General features: G+C 44.9%; 1 protein-coding gene and 1 long non-coding RNA gene across 3 annotated transcripts in view; one reads left to right on the top strand and one right to left on the bottom strand.

Annotated features, from left to right (window-relative positions):
- Positions 1–12917, bottom strand: part of LOC109909227 (kinase suppressor of Ras 1) — a 60933-nt gene extending 48016 nt beyond the window's left edge. For both annotated transcript variants that reach the window (XM_031795553.1, XM_031795554.1), the window contains exon 1: positions 12535–12917. In XM_031795553.1, the coding sequence (XP_031651413.1) occupies positions 12535–12669 (135 nt within the window). In that variant the 5' untranslated portion in view covers positions 12670–12917. The remainder of the gene's footprint in view (positions 1–12534) is intronic.
- The window catches only part of LOC116354743 (uncharacterized), a 29990-nt gene extending 12786 nt beyond the window's left edge, over positions 1–17204 (top strand). The window contains exon 2 of the long non-coding RNA XR_004203937.1: positions 16472–17204. This is a non-coding gene — a long non-coding RNA (uncharacterized LOC116354743). The remainder of the gene's footprint in view (positions 1–16471) is intronic.
- The last annotated feature ends 3339 nt before the right edge of the window (positions 17205–20543 follow it).

Here is a 20543-nt window from a genome sequence, read left to right as displayed (position 1 = left end):
AAAAGGTCAAGAATGGAAGGAGAAATCGAACAAGACAAAGAGAAAGAGAGGTGGGGAGGGGAACGAGAGACAGATAATTTGCAAAACCACATGGGAGTTTCCTGACACTACACGACCCATCATTTTGTAGTTCTGTTTCTTCCACTGACTGCACCATAGCTGCTGCTTAGGATAATCACCAAAATGATCAAACTAGCACTTCTATGATCTTCCCCAAAAAGTGTGACAAGAGCCTCAAAAGTAAAAATCTCTGCAAAATGATAGTCATTGACTGAGTGTTTATTTAATGACAGGTTTCCCAGAAACAGACAATATGGGCAGATAATATGGGCCATGTCCATCCCTGGGATGCCAGATCTGATTACAGAGTAGAAGCTGACCACCGTGGCATTATTAGTTAGTGTATGGAAATCAGATGAAGGCTGTTAGTTAGGTGTGGTCAGTCTGTAGATTTAACCTTCGACTGAAGGAGTCACAGGGCCCTGTAATAAGGTGCCAGTAGCACTAGGGCTGTGACGGTCATGACATTTTGTCAGCTGGTGATTGTCATGCAAATAACTGCCAGCCTCAAGGTAAATGACCGTAAATTAACATAAACACGTTTAGCATCTCCTTGCTTCCACGCATAGCCTAGTAGCCACTGATACAGACGTTTGGAACATCTATATTTTAAAAAGTCAAATTATTTAGCCTACACCATCACAAAAAAATCCATTATTTATTTTAGGCAGGTCTAAAGAAACATGATATGAAGAAAATGTAGTCTATTTCAGAAGAACAGAATAGCATACTGTAAATTGTCTTCACGTTAGGCCCTGATCTGGCTATGCCATACATCTGTGGGCTACACTAGTTATTTTAGCAGACAAGATTTGCTTATAATTCCTGGGGCATTATTTGATATTATTTTGTAGTAAGAAGAATAAAATTGAACAAAGCTGAATAAAATAGAAAGGACATTTTCTCCAAAAGATTTCCAAGGGAGTGCGCACATGCAGCTATTCTGTGTTGAGAGGTTAACGAAGAAACAGGTCCTCCTAAACTGAACAAAAATATAAACGCAACATGCTCAATGGGTGACATGTCTGATAACTATGCAGGCCATGGACGAACTGACCATTTAGGGGCTCCCGAGTGGCGCAGCAGTCTAATGCACTGCATCTCTGTGCTAGAAGTGTCACCCTGGTTCGATTCCAGGCTGTATCACAACTGGCTGTGATTGGGAGTCCCATGAGAGAGTTTCATCATAGCCCTTGATGTTTTTTGCGACTGCACTTGAAGAAACTTTAAAAGTTCTTGACATTTTCCGGATTGAATAACCTTCACGTCTTAAAGTAATAATGGACTGTCGTTTCTCTTTGCTTATTTGAGCTGTTCTTGCCATTATATGGACTTTTACCAAATAGGGCTATCTTCTGTATACCACCCCTATCTTGTCAGAACACAACTGATTGGCTCAAACGCATTAAGAAGGAAAGAAATTCCACAAATTCACTTTTTACAAGGCACACCTGTTAATTGAAATGTATTCCAGGTGACTAGCTCATGAAGGTGGTTGAGAGAATGCCAAGAGTGTGCAAAGCTGTCATCAAGGCAAAGGGTGGCTACTTTGAAGAATCTCAAATATAAAATATATTTTGGTTTGTTTAACACTTTTTTGGTTACTACATGATTCTATATGTGTTATTTCATAGTTTTGATGTCTTCATTATTATTCAACAATGTAGGAAATAGTCAAAGTAAAGAAAAACCCTTGAATGAGTAGGTGTGTCCAAACTTTTGACTGGTACTGTATACTAAATAATATACAGTGCAATCAGAAAGTATTCAGACCCCTTTTCCCATATTTTATTAAGTTACAGCCTGATTCTAAAATGTATTAAATTGTATTTTTCCCTCATCAATCTAAAAAACAATACCCCACAAAGAAAAAACAGGCTTTTACAAATTTTTGCAAATTGATAAAAAAAATAAGAAAATGTAAATATCACATTTACATAAGTATTCAGACCATTTACTCTGTACTTTGTTGAAGTACCTTTGGCAGCGATTACAGCCTCGACTGTTCTTGGGTATGATGCTACAAGCTGGGCACACCTGTATTTGGGGAGTTTCTCCCATTCTTCTCTGCAGATCCTCTCAATCTCTGTCAGGTTAGATGGGGAGCATCACTACACAGCTATTTTCAGGTCTCTCCAGAGATGTTCGATCGAGTTTAAGTCCGGGCTCTGGTTGGGCCACTCAAGGACATTCAGAAACTTGTCCCAAAGCCACTCCTGCATTGTCTTGGCTGTGTGCTTAGGGTCGTTGTCCTCTTGGAAGGTGAACCTTCACCCCAGTCTGAAGTCCTGAGCACTCTGGAGCAGGTTTTCATCAATGATCTCACTGTACTTTGCTCTGTTCATCTTTCCCTCGATACTGACTAGTCTCCCAGTACCTGCCGCTCAAAAACATCCCCACAGCATGATGCTGCCACCACCATACCTCACTGTAGGGATGGTGCTAGGTTTCCTCCAGACGTGAGGCTTGGTATTCAGGCCAAAGAGTTCCATCTTGGTTTCATCAGACCAGAGAATCTTGTTTCTCATGGTCTGAGAGTCCTTTAGGTGCCTTTTGGCAAACTCCAAGCGGGTTGGGGTGGTAGCGGTTAGAGCGTTGGGCCAGTAACCAAAAGGTTGCTGGATCGAATCCCCGAGCTGACATGGTAAAAATCTGTCGTTCTGCCCCTGAGCAAGGCAGTTAACCCACTGTTCCCCGGGCACCGAAGACGTGGATGTCGATTACGGCAGCCCCCCTCACCTCTCTGATTCAGAGAGTTTGGCTAGGTGACCAGTTCTTACATTTAAGAATGATGGAGGCCACTGTGTTCTTGTGCCATTCCAAATAACGTCCAATCAATTGAATTTTCCACAAGTGGACAACAATCATATTGTAGAAACATCTCAAGGATGATCAATGGAAAAATGATGCACCTGAACTCAATTTCGAGTCTCATAGCAAAGGGTCTGAACACCTATGTAAATGAGATATTTCTGTTTTTGCAATTTCTAAAAAAACATTTTTGCTTTGTCATTATGGGGTATTGTGTGTAGATTGAGGAGGTACATGTTTTTATTTGATCTATTTTAGAATAAGGCTGTAACGTAACAAAATGTGGAAAAGTCAAGGCGACTGAATACTTTCCGAATGCACTGTATGTGGGAAGTCAATTTTGATTGAGAATAGGCCATTAACATGTAGCAGGGGGAAAAATACATGACATATGTATGCACTTAAAAAGCCCATGGAAGACACTTTTCCGGGGGTTAATTTTCATGCTAGCCAGTTAGGTTACTCCGGTTGTAAAGCGAAGCAATGTGCTTATTAATATTAGAAAAGTTGAGAAATAAATATAGTAGGCCTAGCCTATAGAAAGCTGATGGGATCCTCCCTTTTTTAACAGAGGCCACTCAAACTCTGTTTTCCCACCCTATTGCATAGCTTATAGAAATGTTGCGCAATTTTTGATTGCATTTGCATTGATGTCAGAGTGATTAGACGGACAATAGAGCCCTGAGTATCAGGCCATTAGCGACTGGCAGTTAGCAAGTTTGGTAGGCTGCTAATGACCATCAGCCAGTGCACAGTTTTGGAGAAGCCTAGTTACCATGACTAAACGGTCATGTGGAATTTGACTGCGGTCATGACTAGTGACTGCTGGTGTGGTGGTAATATGGTCACCATAACAGCCCTAAGTAGCACCCAGGATTAACCTCGCTATACATTCAACATCACAGGCCTGTGAAGTTTACAAGGACAGCGACTTCAGTTTACGTGACCAATGACATGATTTTAAAAAGGTTACTTCCCTGGTTTACGAGCTGCACAGCTCAATCTTCTAAGACAGTGTTTTGGTTCAAACTATTCAAAGACAATCTTGTACACAAGAATGATCCTCTTCAGACAAGAATGACCTTATTGTTATGCAATTGCAGTACAGCTAATATGAGGAAGTTGAAAACCAGTCGGAAAGACAACACCACTTCTGCAATTACATAAGATTCATGTTTCAGGCAGCACCAAACATCTCTCCAATTCTTCCTCATCTGGTGTCCAGCAATGCTCAAGTCTAGCCTATCCCAACCCCCCACACACCTGTCCCGACGGACATAATATCTGCCCCTTGTGGTCAGAGTCCTTTATCCATCGCTTTATGACAATGACAGTGTAGAACAGTGCTGCTCATCTCTAATATCCAATGTAAACACAATACAGGCCGTTTACATGGACAGACCTGAGTAACCCAACTCCCCATGCAGCCACTTAGCTCAGGCCTGACCACCCTAAACAGACAGACAGGCCTATTGTGGGTTTGAGATATAAGGGGGGGTCGAGAATAAAAAGGGGGGAAAGGAGTGAAAGAGAGAGGGGGGGAGAGAAGGGAGAGAGGAGGGAGTGAGAGGAAAGAGACACAGACAAATACAGAGAAAGAGAGAAAGGGAGTGAAAGAGAGAGGGGTGGGGAGAAGGGAGAGAGGAGAGAGGAGGGAGGAGGGAGGAGGGAGAGAGGGAGAGGAAAGAGACAGACAAATACAGAGAAAGAGAGAAAGGGAGTGAAAGAGAGAGGGGTGGGGAGAAGGGAGAGAGGAGAGAGGAAGGAGGGGGGAGGGAGAGGAAAGAGACACAGACAAATACAGAGAAAGAGAGAAAGGGAGTGAAAGAGAGAGGGGTGGGGAGAAGGGAGAGAGGAGAGAGGAGGGAGGGAGGGAGAGGAAAGAGACACAGACAAATACAGAGAAAGAGAGAAAGGGAGTGAAAGAGAGAGGGGTGGGGAGAAGGGAGAGAGGAGAGAGGAGGGAGGGAGGGAGAGGAAAGAGACACAGACAAATACACAGAAAGAGAGAAAGGGAGTGAAAGAGAGAGGGGTGGGGAGAAGGGAGAGAGGAGAGAGGAAGGAGGGGGGAGGGAGAGGAAAGAGACACAGACAAATACAGAGCAAGAGAGAAAGGGAGTGAAAGAGAGAGGGGTGGGGAAAAGGGAGAGAGGAGAGAGGAGGGAGGAGGGAGGGGGGAGGGAAAGGAAAGAGACAGACAAATACAGAGAAAGAGAGAAAGGGAGTGAAAGAGAGAGGGGTGGGGAGAAGGGAGAGAGGAGAGAGGAGGGAGGAGGGAGAGAGGGAGAGGAAAGAGACAGACAAATACAGAGAAAGAGAGAAAGGGAGTGAAAGAGAGAGGGGTGGGGAGAAGGGAGAGAGGAGAGAGGAGGGAGGGGGGAGGGAGAGGAAAGAGACAGACAAATACAGAGAAAGAGAGAAAGGGAGTGAAAGAGAGAGGGGTGGGGAGAAGGGAGAGAGGAGAGAGGAGGGAGGGGGAGGGAGAGGAAAGAGACACAGACAAATACAGAGAAAGAGAGAAAGGGAGTGAAAGAGAGAGGGGTGGGGAGAAGGGAGAGAGGAGAGAGGAGGGAGGGGGGAGGGAGAGGAAAGAGACAGACAAATACAGAGAAAGAGAGAAAGGGAGTGAAAGAGAGAGGGGTGGGGAGAAGGGAGAGAGGAGAGAGGAGGGAGGGAGAGGAAAGAGACACAGACAAATACACAGAAAGAGAGAAAGGGAGTGAAAGAGAGAGGGGTGGGGAGAAGGGAGAGAGGAGAGAGGAGGGAGGGAGAAGAAAGAGACAGACAAATACAGAGAAAGAGAGAAAGGGAGTGAAAGAGAGAGGGGTGGGGAGAAGGGAGAGAGGAGAGAGGAGGGAGAGAGAAGAAAGAGACAGACAAATACAGAGAAAGAGAGAAAGGCCTGGCAGTGGCTTAGGCTGCCTCTTTTGTTCGTAACCATGTTGTTGTCTGCTGGTTCCCTGGTTCCCCCAGTCCAGTCTCAAAGAAAGCCCCTCGATATTCAGCTTTAATAAGAGACAGCCATGTCTCCTTCTTCATATATTCCTCCCTTCTTTCCTCATTCCCCTTTTTCTCCCCTTCCTTCCTCTCCTCCCACTGTTTCTCACTCTATCTTTAGCTTTCAACAGCCCACACTGAGAATGTGTGGGAGGGAGAGAAGTCCAAATTTAGATGCTATTACATGAATAGCGATGAGAAATCCAGATCAGACGGCCTTCTCCAGCGCTTTGAATTGAACAATCCCATGGGAGAGAGGCTAGTAGGCCAATTTAGTGTACCTGATATGACCTGTACAGAATAGGTGATGTTATCAAATCAAAATGTATTTGTCACATGCGCCGAATATAACAGGTTACAGTGAAATGCTGTCTAACAAGCCCTTAACCAACAATGCAGTTAAGAAAAAAATACCCCAAATCAATAAAAGTAACAAATAATTAAAGAGCAGCAGTAAAATAACAATAGCAAGGCTACATACATGGGGTACTGGTACAGAGTCAATGTGCAGGGGCACCAGTTAGTCAAAGTAATTGAGGTAAGAAACTCAGCAAAAAAAGAAGCATCCCTTTTTCAGGACCCTGTCTTTCAGGGTCCTGAATTCGTCATTCGTAAAAATCTAAATAACTTCACAGATCTTCATTGTAAAGGGTTTAAACACTGTTTCCCATGCTTGTTCAATGAACCAAAAACAATTCATGAACATGCACCGGAGGAACAGTCGTTGAGACACTAACAGCTTACAGACGGTATGCAATTAAGGTCACAGTTATGAAAACTTAGGACACGAAAGAGGCCTTTCGACTGACTCTGAAAAACACCAAAAGAAAGATGACCAGGGTCCCTGCTCATCTGCGTGAACGTGCCTTAGGCATGCTGCAAGGAGGCATGAGGACTGCAGATGTGGCCAGGGAAATAAATTGCAATGTCCGTACTGTGAGACGCCAAAGACAGCGCTACAGGGAGACAGGAGGGACAGCTGATCGTCCTCGCAGTGGCAGACCACGTGTAACAACACCTGTACAGGATCGGTACATCCGAACATCACACCTGCGGGACAGGTACAGGATGGCAGCAACAACTGTCCGAGTTACACTAGGAATGCACAATCCCTCCATCAGTGCTCAGACTGTCACCAATAGGTTGAGAGAGGCTGGACTGAGGGCTTGTAGGCCTGTTGTAAGGCAGGTCCTCACCAGACATCACTGGTAACAACGTCGCCTATGGGCACAAAACCACCGTCGCTGGATCAGACAGGACTGGCAAAAAGTGCTCTTCACTGATGAGTCACGGTTTTGTCTCACCAGGGATGATGGTCGGATTCGCGTGTATCGTTGAAGGAATGAGCGTTACACCGAAGGCCTGTACTTTGGAGAGAGATCAATTTGGAGGTGGAGGATCCGTCATGTTCTGGGGCGGTGTGTCACGGCATCATCGGACTGAGCTTGTTGTCATTGCAGGCATTCTCAACGCTGTACGTTACAGGGAAGACATCCTCCTCACTCATGTGGTACACTTCCTGGAGGCTCATCCTGACATGACCCTCCAGCACGACAATACCACCAGCCACACTGCTTGTTCTGTGAGTGATTTCCTGCAAGACAGCATTGTCAGTGTTCTGCCATGGCCAGCGAAGAGCCCGGATCTCAATCCCATTGAGCACGTCTGGGACCTGTTGGATCGGAGGGCTAGGGCCAGGGCCATTCCCCCTAGAAATGTGCGGGAACTTGCAGGTGCCTTGGTAGAAGAGTGGGGTAACATCTCACAGCAAGAACTGGCAAATCTGGTGCAGTCCATGAGGAGGAGATGCACTGCAATACTTAATGCAGCTGGTAGTCACACCAGATACTGACTGTTACTCTTATTTTGACTCCCCCTTTGTTCAGGGACACATTATTCAATTTCTGTTAGTCATATGTATGTGGAACTTGTTCAGTTTATGTCTCAGTTGTTATGTTCATACAAATATTTACACATGTTAAGTTTGCTGAAAATAAACACAGTTGACAGTGAGAGGACGATTCTTTTTTTGCTGAGTTTATGTACATCTAGGTAGAGTTATTAACGTGACTATGCATAGATAATAAACAGAGAGTAGCAGCCGCGAAAAAGAGGGGGGCAATGCAAATAGTCTGGGTAGCCATTTGATTAGATGTTCAGGGGTCTTATGGCTTGGGGGTAGAAGCTGACTTCCTGACGGACCTAGACTTGGCGTTCTGGTGTTGTAGTAGAGAGAACAGTCTATGACTAGGGTGGCTAGAGTCTTTGACAATTTTTAGGGCCTTCCTCTGACACCACTTGGTATAGAGGTCCTGAATGGCAGGAAGCTGGGCCCCAGTGCTGTACTGGGCCATACTCACTACCCTCTGTAGTGCCTTGCGGTCGGAGGCTGAGCCGTTGACATATCAGGCAGTGATGCAACCATGCTCTCGATGGTGCAGCTGTAGAACCTTCTGAGGAAATGAGGACGCATGCCAAATTTTTTCAGTCTCCAGAGGGGGAATAGGTTTTGTCGTGCCCTCTTCACAACTGTCTTGGTGTGCTTGGACCATGTTAGTTTGTTGGTGATGTGGACACCAAGGAACTTGAAGCTCTCAACCTGCTCCACTACAGGCCCTTCGATGAGAATGGGGGGCGTGCTCGGCCCTCCTTTTCCTGTAGTCCACAATCATCTCCTTTGTCTTGATCACGTTGAGAGAGAGGTTGTTGTCCTGGAACCACAAGGCCAGGTCTCTGACCTCCTCCCTATACGCTGTCTCGTCAATGTTGGTGATCAGGCCTGGCGTGGCGGATGTGTTGTTACCTACCCTTACCACCTGTGGGAGGCCCGTCAGGAAGTCCAGGATCCAGTTGCAGAGAGAGGTGTTTAGTCCCAGGGTCCTTAGCTTAGTGATGAGTTTTGAGGGCCCTATGGTGTTGAACGCTGAGCTGTAGTCAATGAATAGCATTCTCACATAGGTATTCCTTTTGTCCAGGTGTGAAAGGGCAGTGTGGAGTGCAATAGAGATTGCATCATCTGTGGATCTGTTGGACGGTATGCAAATTGGAGAGGGTCTAGGGTTTCTGGGATAATGGTGTTGATGTGAGCTACAGAAGTGAGTGCTATGGGTCGGTAGTCATTTAGGCAGGTTACCTTAGTGTTCTCTTGGGCACAGGGACTATGGTGGTCTGCTTGAAACATGTTAGTATTACAGACTCAGACAGAGACAGGTTGAAAATGTCAGTGAAGACACTTGCCAGTTGGTCAGCCCATGGTCGGAGTACACATCCTGGTAACCATCTGGCCCTGCGGCCTTGTGAATGTTGGCCTGTTTAAAGGTCTTACTCACATCGGCTAAGGAGAGCGTGATAAGACAGTCGTCCAGAACAGCTGATGCTATCATGCATACTTCAGTGTTGCTTGCCTCGAAGCGAGCATAGAAGTAATTTAGCTCATCTGGTATGCTCGTGTCACTGAGCAGCTCGCGACTGTGCTTCCCTTTGTAGTCTGTAATAGTACTGCCACATTCGACAAGCTTCGGTGCCGGTGAAGTACAATTCAATCTTAGTCCTGTATTGACACTTTGCCTGTTTGATGGTTCGTCAGAGGGCATGAGATTTCTTATAAGCTTCCGGGTTAGAGTCCCGCTCCTTGAAAGCAGCAGCTCTACCCTTTAGCTCAGTGCGGATGTCGCTTGTAATTCATGGCTTCTGGTTGAGGTATGTACGTCACAGTGGGGACGACGTCATCGATGCACTTATTGATGAAGCCAGTGACTGATGTGGTGTACTCCTCAATGCCATTGGAAGAATCCTGGAACATATTCTAGTCTGTGCTAGTAAAACAGTCCTGTAGCTTAGCATCTGCTTCATCTCACCACTTTCTTGTTGACCGAGTCACTGGTGCTCCCTGCTTTAGTTTTTGCTTGTAAGCAGGAATCATGAGGATAGAATTATGGTCAGATTTGCCAAATGGAGGGTGAGGGAGAGCTTTGTAGACATCTATGTGTGTGGAGAAAAGGTGGTCTAGAGTTTTTTTTCCCTCTGGTTGCACATTTAACATGCTGGTAGAAATTAGGTAAAACAGATTAGAATTTTCCTGCATTAAAGTCCCTGGCCACTAGGAGTGCCGCCTCTGGGTGAGCGTCTTCCTGTTTACTTATGGCATTATACAGCTCATTGAGTGAGGACTTAGTGCCAGCATCTGTTTGTGGTCTTATGTAAACAGCTACGAAAAATACAGATGAAAACTCTCTTCGCAAAAAATGTGGTCTACAGCTTATCATCATGAGATACCTCAAGCAAGCAAAACCTTGAGACTTCCTTAGATTTCGTGTACCAGCTGTTGTTTACAAATATACATAGACCGCCTGTCACGACCTGACCTTAGAGATCCTTTTTATTCTCTATGTTTGGTTAGGTCAGGGTGTGACTCAGGTGGGAAAGTCTATGTTTTCTATTTCTTTGTTTTTGGCCGGGTGTGGTTCCCAATCAGAGGCAGCTGTCTATCATTGTCTCTGATTGGGTATCACATATAAGTTGTCATTTTCCTTTTGTGTTTTGTGGGATCTTGTTTTCTGTTTAGTGTTTCTGCCTGACAGAACTGTGCGCTTTCGTTTTTTTGTTTTTTTGTTATTTTGTTAGAGTTTTTTTTAAAATAAAAGAATCATGAACACTTTCCACGCTGCGCTTTGGTCCACTCTTCCTACCACCAACGAGAGCCGTTACAGAAGATCCCACCATCAAAGGACCAAGCAGCGTGGCCAGAAGGAGCAGGGATCCTGGGCCCGGGAGAAAAGGGAGTGGAGGACATCCTGGACCTGGGAGGAGGTAATGGCAGGGGACTAGACCCTGCCATGGAAGCAGGCGGAGGCAGCAAGAGAGGAACGGCAACGATACGAGGAGTTAAGACAACGACAGAAGCCCGAGAGACAGCTCCAAAAAATGTTTTGTGGGGGGCACACGGGGTGATTGGCGGAGTCAGGGTTTAGACCTGAGCCAACTCCCTGTGCTTACCGTGGGGAGCGTGTGACCGGTCAGGCACCTTGTTATGCAGTGATGTGCACAGTGTCTCCAGTGCGCATTCACAGCCCGGTGCGCTCTGTTCCAGCTCCCCGCATTTGCCGTGCTAGAGTGGGCATTCAGCCAGGATGGATTGTGCCGGTTCAGCGCTCCTGGTCTCCGGTCTCTGGTCTCTTCGGCCCAGGATATCCTGCGCCAGCTCTACGCACGGTATCCCCAGTTCGCCAACACAACCCAGTGATGTGCGCTTTCATTTTTTTGTTATTTTGTTTGAGTATTTTTTGAAATAAAAGAATCATGAACACTTTCCACGCTGCGCTTTGGTCCACTCTTTCTACCACCAACGAAAGCCGTTACATCGCCACCCCTTGTCTTATCAGAGGCCGCTATTCTATCCTGCCGATAAAGCTTCAAACCCGCCAGCTGTATGTTATTCATGTCGTCGTTCAGCCACAACTTGGTGAAACATAAGATATTACAGCTTAATGTCCCATTGGTGGGATATACATGATCGTAGTTTGTCTATTTTATCATCAATTGATTGTTTGTTGGCTAATAGGACCGATGGTAAAGGTAGATTACCCTCTCGGCGACGGATCCTAACAAGGCACCTGGATCTTCGTACACGATTCCTCCGTCTCTTTCTCCTGCGAATTACGGGGATGAGGGCCTTGTTGGGTGTCTGAAGTAAATTCTTCCTGTCCGACTCGTTGAAGAAAAAGTATTCCTCCAGTATGTAGTAGTAATCGCTGTCCTGATATCTAGAAGCTATTTTCGCTCATAAGATACCGTGTCAGAAACATTATGTGCAAAATAAGTTACAATGATAATGATAGTTGGCGTCTCCATGTACAGTATGTATGATCCTAAAGGGCTTTACATTATAAGGACGTTGCTCCGTTTGTAATACCTAGTTGATTAGCAATGTGAATGGATCGCGGTGGAAGTGGCTACTCAATGTTCCTTTAGTGAGGAGTAGAGATGTGCATTGTTGGTTGCTTGAGGGACAGACTGACTTGAGGGAGAAGTGAAACTGACAGGATTCATTGAGGGGGACAGATGTGTGAGAATATCACACAGACTTTGTCTGATGACAGCCAGGCATGTCCTTCATTGTACCCCATTTCCTTTCATCAATATGTTTCTGTCTTACAGTTCTAAAAGTTCATAAACTGTTAATTATTCGTTTATAATCTGTAATAAACAGTTTTAACACATTGGTTGAAACTTTGATTGTTAGGCTGTTTTGATGTGTGACATGTTGAGTGTTGCCTTAGGCTACGAAACTGTTATTGATTATGGGCATGGAAGGAACAAGGAAGTTGAACCTAAATACAATATACCTACTATAGGCCTACAGCACATCAAGGACAGTTAATCTATAGGCCAGGCCTACATGCACGAGATTACTGTATTATTTGCATTTATTTTAAGAATGTGGAGCCTGCAATGTCTAGTCTATCGTTTTGTATATAAAAAAAACAATCTAGTAGCCTATATCATGAGAACAACACACATCAAACATTTACATTTTCCACCATCACTCACTCTCCCTCGCACGCACGCACGCGCACACACACACACACACACACACACACCAACAAGCTGAACTTTATTACGATAGCCGTCAAAGTGTATGTTATGCCTATGCTACCCATACTGTACCTCCAAAGTGCGTATTTCTTGCTGAGTGAGGTCGCTCAATGCTGCGCATTTGGTTCGGAGTCCTTGTAAACTAGAGATGGAGATCTCGATCATATTCTGGATGAGTTCGCACTGGTGAAGTGCGTCCTTGTCCATCGCTGCGCCACCTACACTGTCCCCGTCCGATAGTTAATTACTTTGAACCATCCTTCCACCTTTGACTGGCACAATATCCATTCCTCGTCGTTGGCACGGCTTGGTAGGTTTAGTCGAGTTTGAACAGCGAACATCTAATAGAACAGTTAATCTACGACCTTTACATTGGTAGCTCTGTCACTTCAATGAACACACAGTGGGTTCCGTGTATTCTCAAGAGCTACGTAAATTACTTCTTTCTGCATGGTGTTTGACAGAGTGGTCGCGTTCCAGGTCGTCTTTTAACTTCTGTGGGGCAACGGCCCACATTTCAGCAAATAAACGCCTGTATCAAATAAACGGCGAGTCTAAATGAATTGTTTATGCAGTTACCATGAATTACCACACATTTTTACAAGGTTCAATTTGTTACATTAAATAATTCAGTAAGTCTCGAAAAAATTATGGCAATCATCTGTTTTTATCACCAGTAAGAAACTGCTAGCCGTTGGCTGCTAACCGCTAGCTAACCATAGACTTGTAACTATAGCTAACTGGCAAGCACTGTAGTCAGATGCCGAACAGTTGCCATACCAAGCGGTGATGCAACCATGCTCTCAATAGTGCAGCTGTATAACTGTTTGAGGATCTGAGGTCCCATGCCAAACATTTTCAGCCTCCTGGGGGAGAATAGGCATTGTCTTGCTCTCTTCACTACTGTGTTGGTGTGTTTGGACCATTTTAAGTCCTTATGGATTTGAACACGAGGAACTGGAAGCTCTCAACCAGCTCCATTATAGCCCCATCAATGTGAATGGGGGTGTGCTCAGCCCTCCTTCTCCTGTGGTCCACGATCAACTCTTTTGTCTTGCTCACGTTGAGGGAGACATTGTTGTCTTGGTACCACACTGTCAGGTCTCTGACCTCTTCCCTATATCATCTACAAGTCCATGCTAGGTAAAGCTCCGCCTTATCTCAGCTCACTGGTCACGATGGCAACACCCATCCGTAGCACGCGCTCCAGCAGGTGTATCTCACTGATCATCCCTAAAGCCAACACCTCATTTGGCCGCCTTTCGTTCCAGTACTCTGCTGCCTGTGACTGGAACGAATTGCAAAAATCGCTGAAGTTGGAGACTTTTATCTCCCTCACCAACTTCAAACATCAGCTATCTGAACAGCTAACCGATCACTGCAGCTGTACATAGTCTATTGGTAAATAGCCCACCCTTTTTCACCTACCTCATCCCCATACTGTTTTTATTTATTTACTTTTCTGCTCTTTTGCACACCAATATCTCTACCTGTACATGACCATCTGATCATTCATCACTCCAGTGTTAATCTGCAAAATTGTAATTATTTGCCTACCTCATGCCTTTTGCACACATTGTATATAGACTCCCCCTTTGTTTTCTACTGTGTTATTGACTTGTTAATTGTATACTCCATGTGTAACTCTTTGTTGTCTGCTCACACTGCTATGCTTTATCTTGGCCAGGTCGCAGTTGCAAATGAGAACTTGTTCTCAACTAGCCTACCTGGTTAAATAAAGGTGAAATATAGGCTGTCTCACTGTCGTCAGTGATCAGGCCTACCACCATTGTTTCGTTGGCATACTTAATGATGGTGTTGGAGTCATGCGTAGCCACAAAGTAGTGGGTGAACAGGAAGTACAAAAGTGGACTAAGCACACACCCCTGTGGAGCCCAGGTGTTGAGGGTCAGGGTGGCGGAGGTGATGTTGCCTACCCTCACCACCTGGTGTCGGCCTGTCAGGAAGTCCAGGATCCAGTTGCAGAGGAAGGTGTTCAGTCCCAGGGTCCTAAGCTTGGTTACTAGATTGGAGGCGACAATGCTGTTGAACGCTGAGCTGTAGTCAATGAACAGCATTCTCAGATAGGTATTCGTCTTGTCTAGGTGGGTGAGGGCATTGTGGAGGGCATTTGAGATTGTGTCGTCTATGGACCTGTTGGGGTGGGTCCTTGGTGTCTGGGATGATCGAGTTGATGTGTGCCATAACCAGCCTTTCAAAACACTGATGTGAGTGCTACAGGGCGGTAGTCATTCTGTTCTGGGAACAGAAAATATGGTAGTCATTTTAAAATGTGGGGATTACAGACTGGGACAAGGAGAGGTTGAAAGTGACCTGCCAGCGGTTCTGAGCATGCTCTGAGATCTTGCCCTGGAATATCATGCGGTTCCACGGCATTGCACGTGTTGACCTGATTAATGGACAGTAACCCCTGCCGTATGCGGCGGGCGTTGAAGCCTGTGTAATATGATTCCACCTTATTCCTATATTGTCGTTTTGCTCGTTTGATGACTCTGCGGAGTTCGTAGCGGGATTTCTTGTACTTGTTCCTGTCCTCAGCCGTAGCCTCAGGGTTGTCTATGATAGCCCTGTGCGTGGCAGCCCTGTCCTTTAGTGCCAACCTCTGTGTTAATCCAGGGCTGTCTATTGGGGAAGCAGCGTATCTTTATTGTGGGGACAACGTTGCAGATGCATTTCCTAATGAAGCCGGTGACGGAGGTGGTTAGCTCATCAATGCTATCGGTGGAGTCTCGGAACATATTCCATTCAACGCTAGCAAAGCAGTCCTGTAGCATAATCTCTGATTCTGATAACCATTTCTCAACGCAAAGAGTACTTCCTGTTTGAGCTTCTGCTTGTAACAGGAAGCAGGAGTACAGAGTCATAATCTGATTTGCCGAATGGGGGACAAGGAGGGCCTTGTATGCTTGCTTGTGGGTAGAGTAACAGTGGTCTATGACTTTTTCGCCCCTGGTAGCAAAGGAGACGTGTTGTTGGAAGTTGGGCATCACGTGTCAACAAGGAAAGCAGCCTCCGGGTGCAAGTTTTACTGCTTGTTTATAGCCTCATGCAGTTTGTTAAGTGCCAGCTTGTTCTTTTTCTTGTCCTGAGATGGAATGTATACAACAGTCACAATAATATCTGAAAACACCCTCAGGAAGTAGATGGGTCGGCATTCAACCATCAGGTAGTCCAAGACGGGTGAACGATGGGTCAAGACTTCCACTGCGCTCGAGTCGGCACACCATTTGTTGTTGATGAAGAGGCAAACCCCTCCCACTCTCGATTTCCCAGACTTCACTGTCCTGTCCACTCAGTGAATGGAGAATCCATCAAGTTGGATAGCCATGGGGGGTATCTTGGCCAAAAGCCATGTTTCAGAAAAGCAGAGAATATTGCAGTTACGACAGCCCTGTTGATGGCAATTCCATGATAGGAAGATAATCAATTTTATTATCAAGTGATTCTATTGGCCAAGATTGTTCACTCGTCTTGGGCAATAGAATGGAGGGAAGAGGTGGCTAGTTGGGGGTCCTGGGTCCTGTTGGTTCCAGACTTACCGCTTGCCGTACTGTAGCAGAGAGAACAGTCTATGACTTGGGTGGCTGGATACAATTTGGGGCCTTCCTCTCGGCCCTAGTGTGTGTATTAGGCTGTACGTACTACCCTCTGTAGTATTGGCCATACCAAGCGTTGATGCAGCCAGTCAAGATGCTCTCAATGGTGCAGGGTTAAGGTTTAGGGTTAAGTGCCCTGCTCAAGGGCACACCGATTATCACAATAACCCTGGCTTAACTATCATCAAATACAAAGATCACAGCACATGCTCATTAAATGTTCTCTATGTATGTGATTTGCCAGTATACAGGTATAGTTCAATTTGTGAACTATGGTGGGAACCAGAGTAGTTGGCAGAGCGCAGAGAATAACCAGGTTTTTGTTAAATGTGTGTGTTGAGATGAAGCTCTGACTGGCATGCTGTGATCTGCCCTCCCTGTGTTTCCCATAGGAAAGCTCCCCTCTCCAAAACAGCTGGGAAAAAATCGCCCTACATGGGCAGGAGAGGAGGAGGAGCCAAATCCTGGAGAAGGAGTCCTGGAGTCCTGGAGAAGTGCCTTAACTCTGGGAATACTTTAATGCTCTGTAAGGGAGGCAGATGCAGACAGAATTAAAAGACATTGGATTTCATACACTCTCAAAGCCCAATGCAACTCACCTAGAATTTTTACAGTAATGGGTAATTAACCCAGAGGGTTCTGGCATCAGGCAACTTGCTGTGTTTAATGAAATTCTAATCACATTCACACCGATTGGCTCTATAGAACAGCACTGACATAGTCCTCCTCAGAGCCCTCGGGCCAAGTTGCCTAGATTTCAGGTGATTAGAGAGAAACTGGTCCTTCGTGGCACTAATGCCCGCTACCCTCAACAAAGTTGACTCTGCTCCCAATGTTTGGGGACGATTGTTGTAACATAATTTTGTATTACTGTTATTTTGTCCTCTTGTCCCTACTTTTTTGTGAGAATGTACTGCCATCTACTGGTACAATAAGGTCAGTGAATAGAGAGAGAGAGTCCCATTTCCCCTCCCGTCAATTCAATTAATGAATTCTAAAGTGGCCCTTATTTTCGATGTAAAAAAAATATATCTATATTCTTTAGGAGGTCTGTTAAAAGATTGACGTAGTTGGCAATGAAGACACTCAACAAGGACAGGGAGTGACGCTGTACGGAGATTGAGAGACAGGAAGTGGACACAATTGGAGGAAGGGAAAGAATGTTAATTCATCCCTTGATATTTACAGCCCTCTATAATGTATCCACATACCCGGTAACGTCATTGTATCAATATTTATTTCTGCATATCCGCTTTGTTCTTTTTATATTAATATTTTTAATCAATCCTCAAATGTCATGCCACGTTTAAGAAACAAGATCTTTGTCACATTAGTACACAAATAAAATGGTTGTATAAATGTGATCAACTGCAAGTGAAACAGCTATTGCACAAACAGCTGATCTGGCAACGAAACAATACAAATGAACGTGCAATTTAAGTCGCACATATTCCTGCCTGATAAAAAACTTGTACTAGTCACAGTTCCACCATATTCAGTGCATGGATCAATGTGTCTTTCTTCATGTACACGTCACTATGAGAACAACGTGATATTTCACAGGCACAAGGAGAGGGCCTCCTGTGGTGCCAGATTCTCTTCATCCACCATTCCAAAACATAGTAGAAAAGTAGGGGTTGTGCACCTGAAATGGCATCCTATTCCCTATATAACGCTCTACTTTTGGCCAGAGCCCATGAGGGATAGGGTGCCTGAGTCTATTTTAGGCTGCTGAGCTCCTCCATCTGCTGACCTGTGACCCACATAGGCAGCTTTACAGTCAGATATCAGGGGCCAACTAGGCCAGTTACCTCTTTAGCTATATACTCAAAAAAAAACACTACCACTGATGCACAATAGTACTACATTGACAGTAATCACTCAGAAAGCACTACTGAGTGAGACTGAAAACAATAAAATCAACACACTACAGATGGCGAAAGAAAGAAAAAGAGAGAAAAAGTGAAAAAGACAGACCAGTTTCCAAATGAAGTGATAGTTGTTTCTACACGCCCACTCTCCCTACTCCCCTCCCTCTCTCTCCATTTCCGTTTCTCTCTCTCTCTATCTATCCTTTTCCCCCTCTTTCCCACTTTTTTCCACGAGGTGTCAATACTATTATGTTTCAGGAACCGTGGCCGTTGAGCATATGACTTGCGCTGCCCAACACATAATTTACAATCGTTTTTCAAGGCTGTAAGGAAAAAAGCCCTCCACTACGCCCTCAAATACACACAAGCACACAGAGGCAATCTTTATCCTATCAGTCAAGGACAGGAACGGATAACGGCTATATGGAAGAGTTCCTGTCCCAAATAAATAATCTCGACTCGTTTGGAAATAAGACTAAATTAGATTTAGATCTCCACAGTAGCCATTTCTGTTTGTAAAATGTTCCATATTTTATGGATTAGAAAAACAAGAATGTTCCTCCTCTACCATTCTAAGATTGATCTACTCATGAGAGAGAATTTGTCAACATTTGTAATGTCATCATGACCTAATGGCATTAAAATAGAGACATTATGTCACCTGTTAACAATTCAAAGCAGTGATTCCAAAATTGCTAGACCCTTTAGGTTGTATGGCCTCTGACAAGAAACAATGTTTTTGTTTACTTGGTGAATAACAAGACACTTCAAAACGCTTTAGGTGGGTCACAGTGAAAAATGTGTGGGAGGTGAATCGCTGAATGAGAACAAAGGTCATGTATGTATAGTTACAGCACAGTGTAACAAAGAAGAACTTGGAAGATTTACAGTCAGATAGTCAGTCAGCTTACAGCACATCTGTTTTGATGGCTAGTGGGTCGGGGGACCTGCTCTTGCCCTCCTTTGTAATCATAGGCTACTTACTACCTCAATCTCTCATCTTTGATCTCCATCTCTGTGTAGCCAACAGCCTCCTGGTATGCTCTCTGCCTGCTCATGTCCTAATCAGTCAGGGCCCTTAATGTTTAACTTGAGTATTAAGGGTTCAAGTCAATGATAAACCAGCAAATTTGTGATCACAGACAGCTACAACGTATTTTTCCAGTACTGTGCTGTTATTGGGGAGGCAGGTAGGCTAGTGGTTAGAGCGTTGGTATATCGAATCCCTGAGCTGACAAGGTAAAAATCTGTCGTTCTGCACCTGAACAAGGCAGTTAACGCACTGTTCATAGGCTGTCATTGTAAATAAGAATTTGTTCTTAACTGACTTGCCTAGTTAAATCAAAATTGAGGACAGTTTTCCCTTGTGAAATTTTAGCTATATGTGTATTTTTATTTAACTAGGCAAGTCAGTTAAGAACAAATTCTTATTTACAATGATGGCCAAACCTGGACAATGGTAGGCCAATTGTGCGCCGCCCTATGGGGCTCCCAATCATGGCCAGTTGTGATACAGCCTGGATTCGAACCAGGGTGTCTGTAGTGACACCTCTAGCACTGAGATGTAGTGACACCTCTAGCACTGAGATGCAGTGCCTTAGACTGCTGCGCCACTCAGGAGCCCACTCAGGAGTGTGTGATGATTAAGAATTTCTGTGACATGTTTTGAAGAGATTGAGATTGCAAAGAGATTGAACAGAATCTTACATACTTACAAATTCGTAAGTGTTTCTACCTGTGTAGAAACAGGAACACTGCCTAGGACTGATGATTGTGGTCTGTTTTAAACTGGATCTTCCGTACTGTGTGCCATATGGCAGTGTGGCATGGATCTGGTGTCAAATAAAACTGGGATGATATTGTTCTAAACCAAAATGAAGCTTCAGGAGTGTTCTGGTCACTTGTGTCACAGCTGACAAAGCAGGACAGCTGGAGATATACAGCTCCTCACTCTCTCCTTCTCCCAGACTACTAGAATCTTCTAGAGGTCCTGGAGTCCTGTGGAGGCAGTTACCACAGCTGAGAAAGCTAAGGGGGGGTCACATTGGCAGGTTGAAGTCACTCAAGTCCTATTTTTTTGCATATCGGATTCAAATCTGTTATTTTTCCAGCAATCTGAACAGCCAAAAAGCAAATGGAATCGGATATTTCAAGCCACATTTCAAATCCCATTCGTAGGTGGTTTGAAGTCAGATACAAATCGATGAAATCAGATTTGTTTTTAGAATGCTATTTGGCATATCTAGCTACTCTGTTGACAGTTTGACAAGAATACGAGGTAGCTAACTATTATCTTGTTAATAGTTTACAAATGAGTGAATGTGCTAGAAAGCTAAGCATCTACCTACCTAGCTAGTTGACTGCTGTGGCTAGCCAGAAACAGCCACCTACCTAGCTAGTTGACTGCTGTGGCTAGCCAGAATCAGCTATCTACCTAGCTAGTTGACTGCTGTGGCTAGCCAGAATCAGCTATCTACCTGGCTAGTTGACTGCTGTGGCTAGCCAGAATCAGCTATCTACCTAGCTAGTTGACTGCTGTGGCTAGCCAGAATCAGCTATCAACCTAGCTAGTTGACTGCTGTGGCTAGCCAGA

Source organism: Oncorhynchus kisutch, linkage group LG18 (assembly GCF_002021735.2).
Source record: "Oncorhynchus kisutch isolate 150728-3 linkage group LG18, Okis_V2, whole genome shotgun sequence".
Taxonomy (NCBI): Eukaryota; Metazoa; Chordata; class Actinopteri; order Salmoniformes; family Salmonidae; genus Oncorhynchus; species Oncorhynchus kisutch.
Note: the sequence above shows the minus strand (reverse complement) of the source record. Positions and strands in the feature narration are given on the sequence as shown.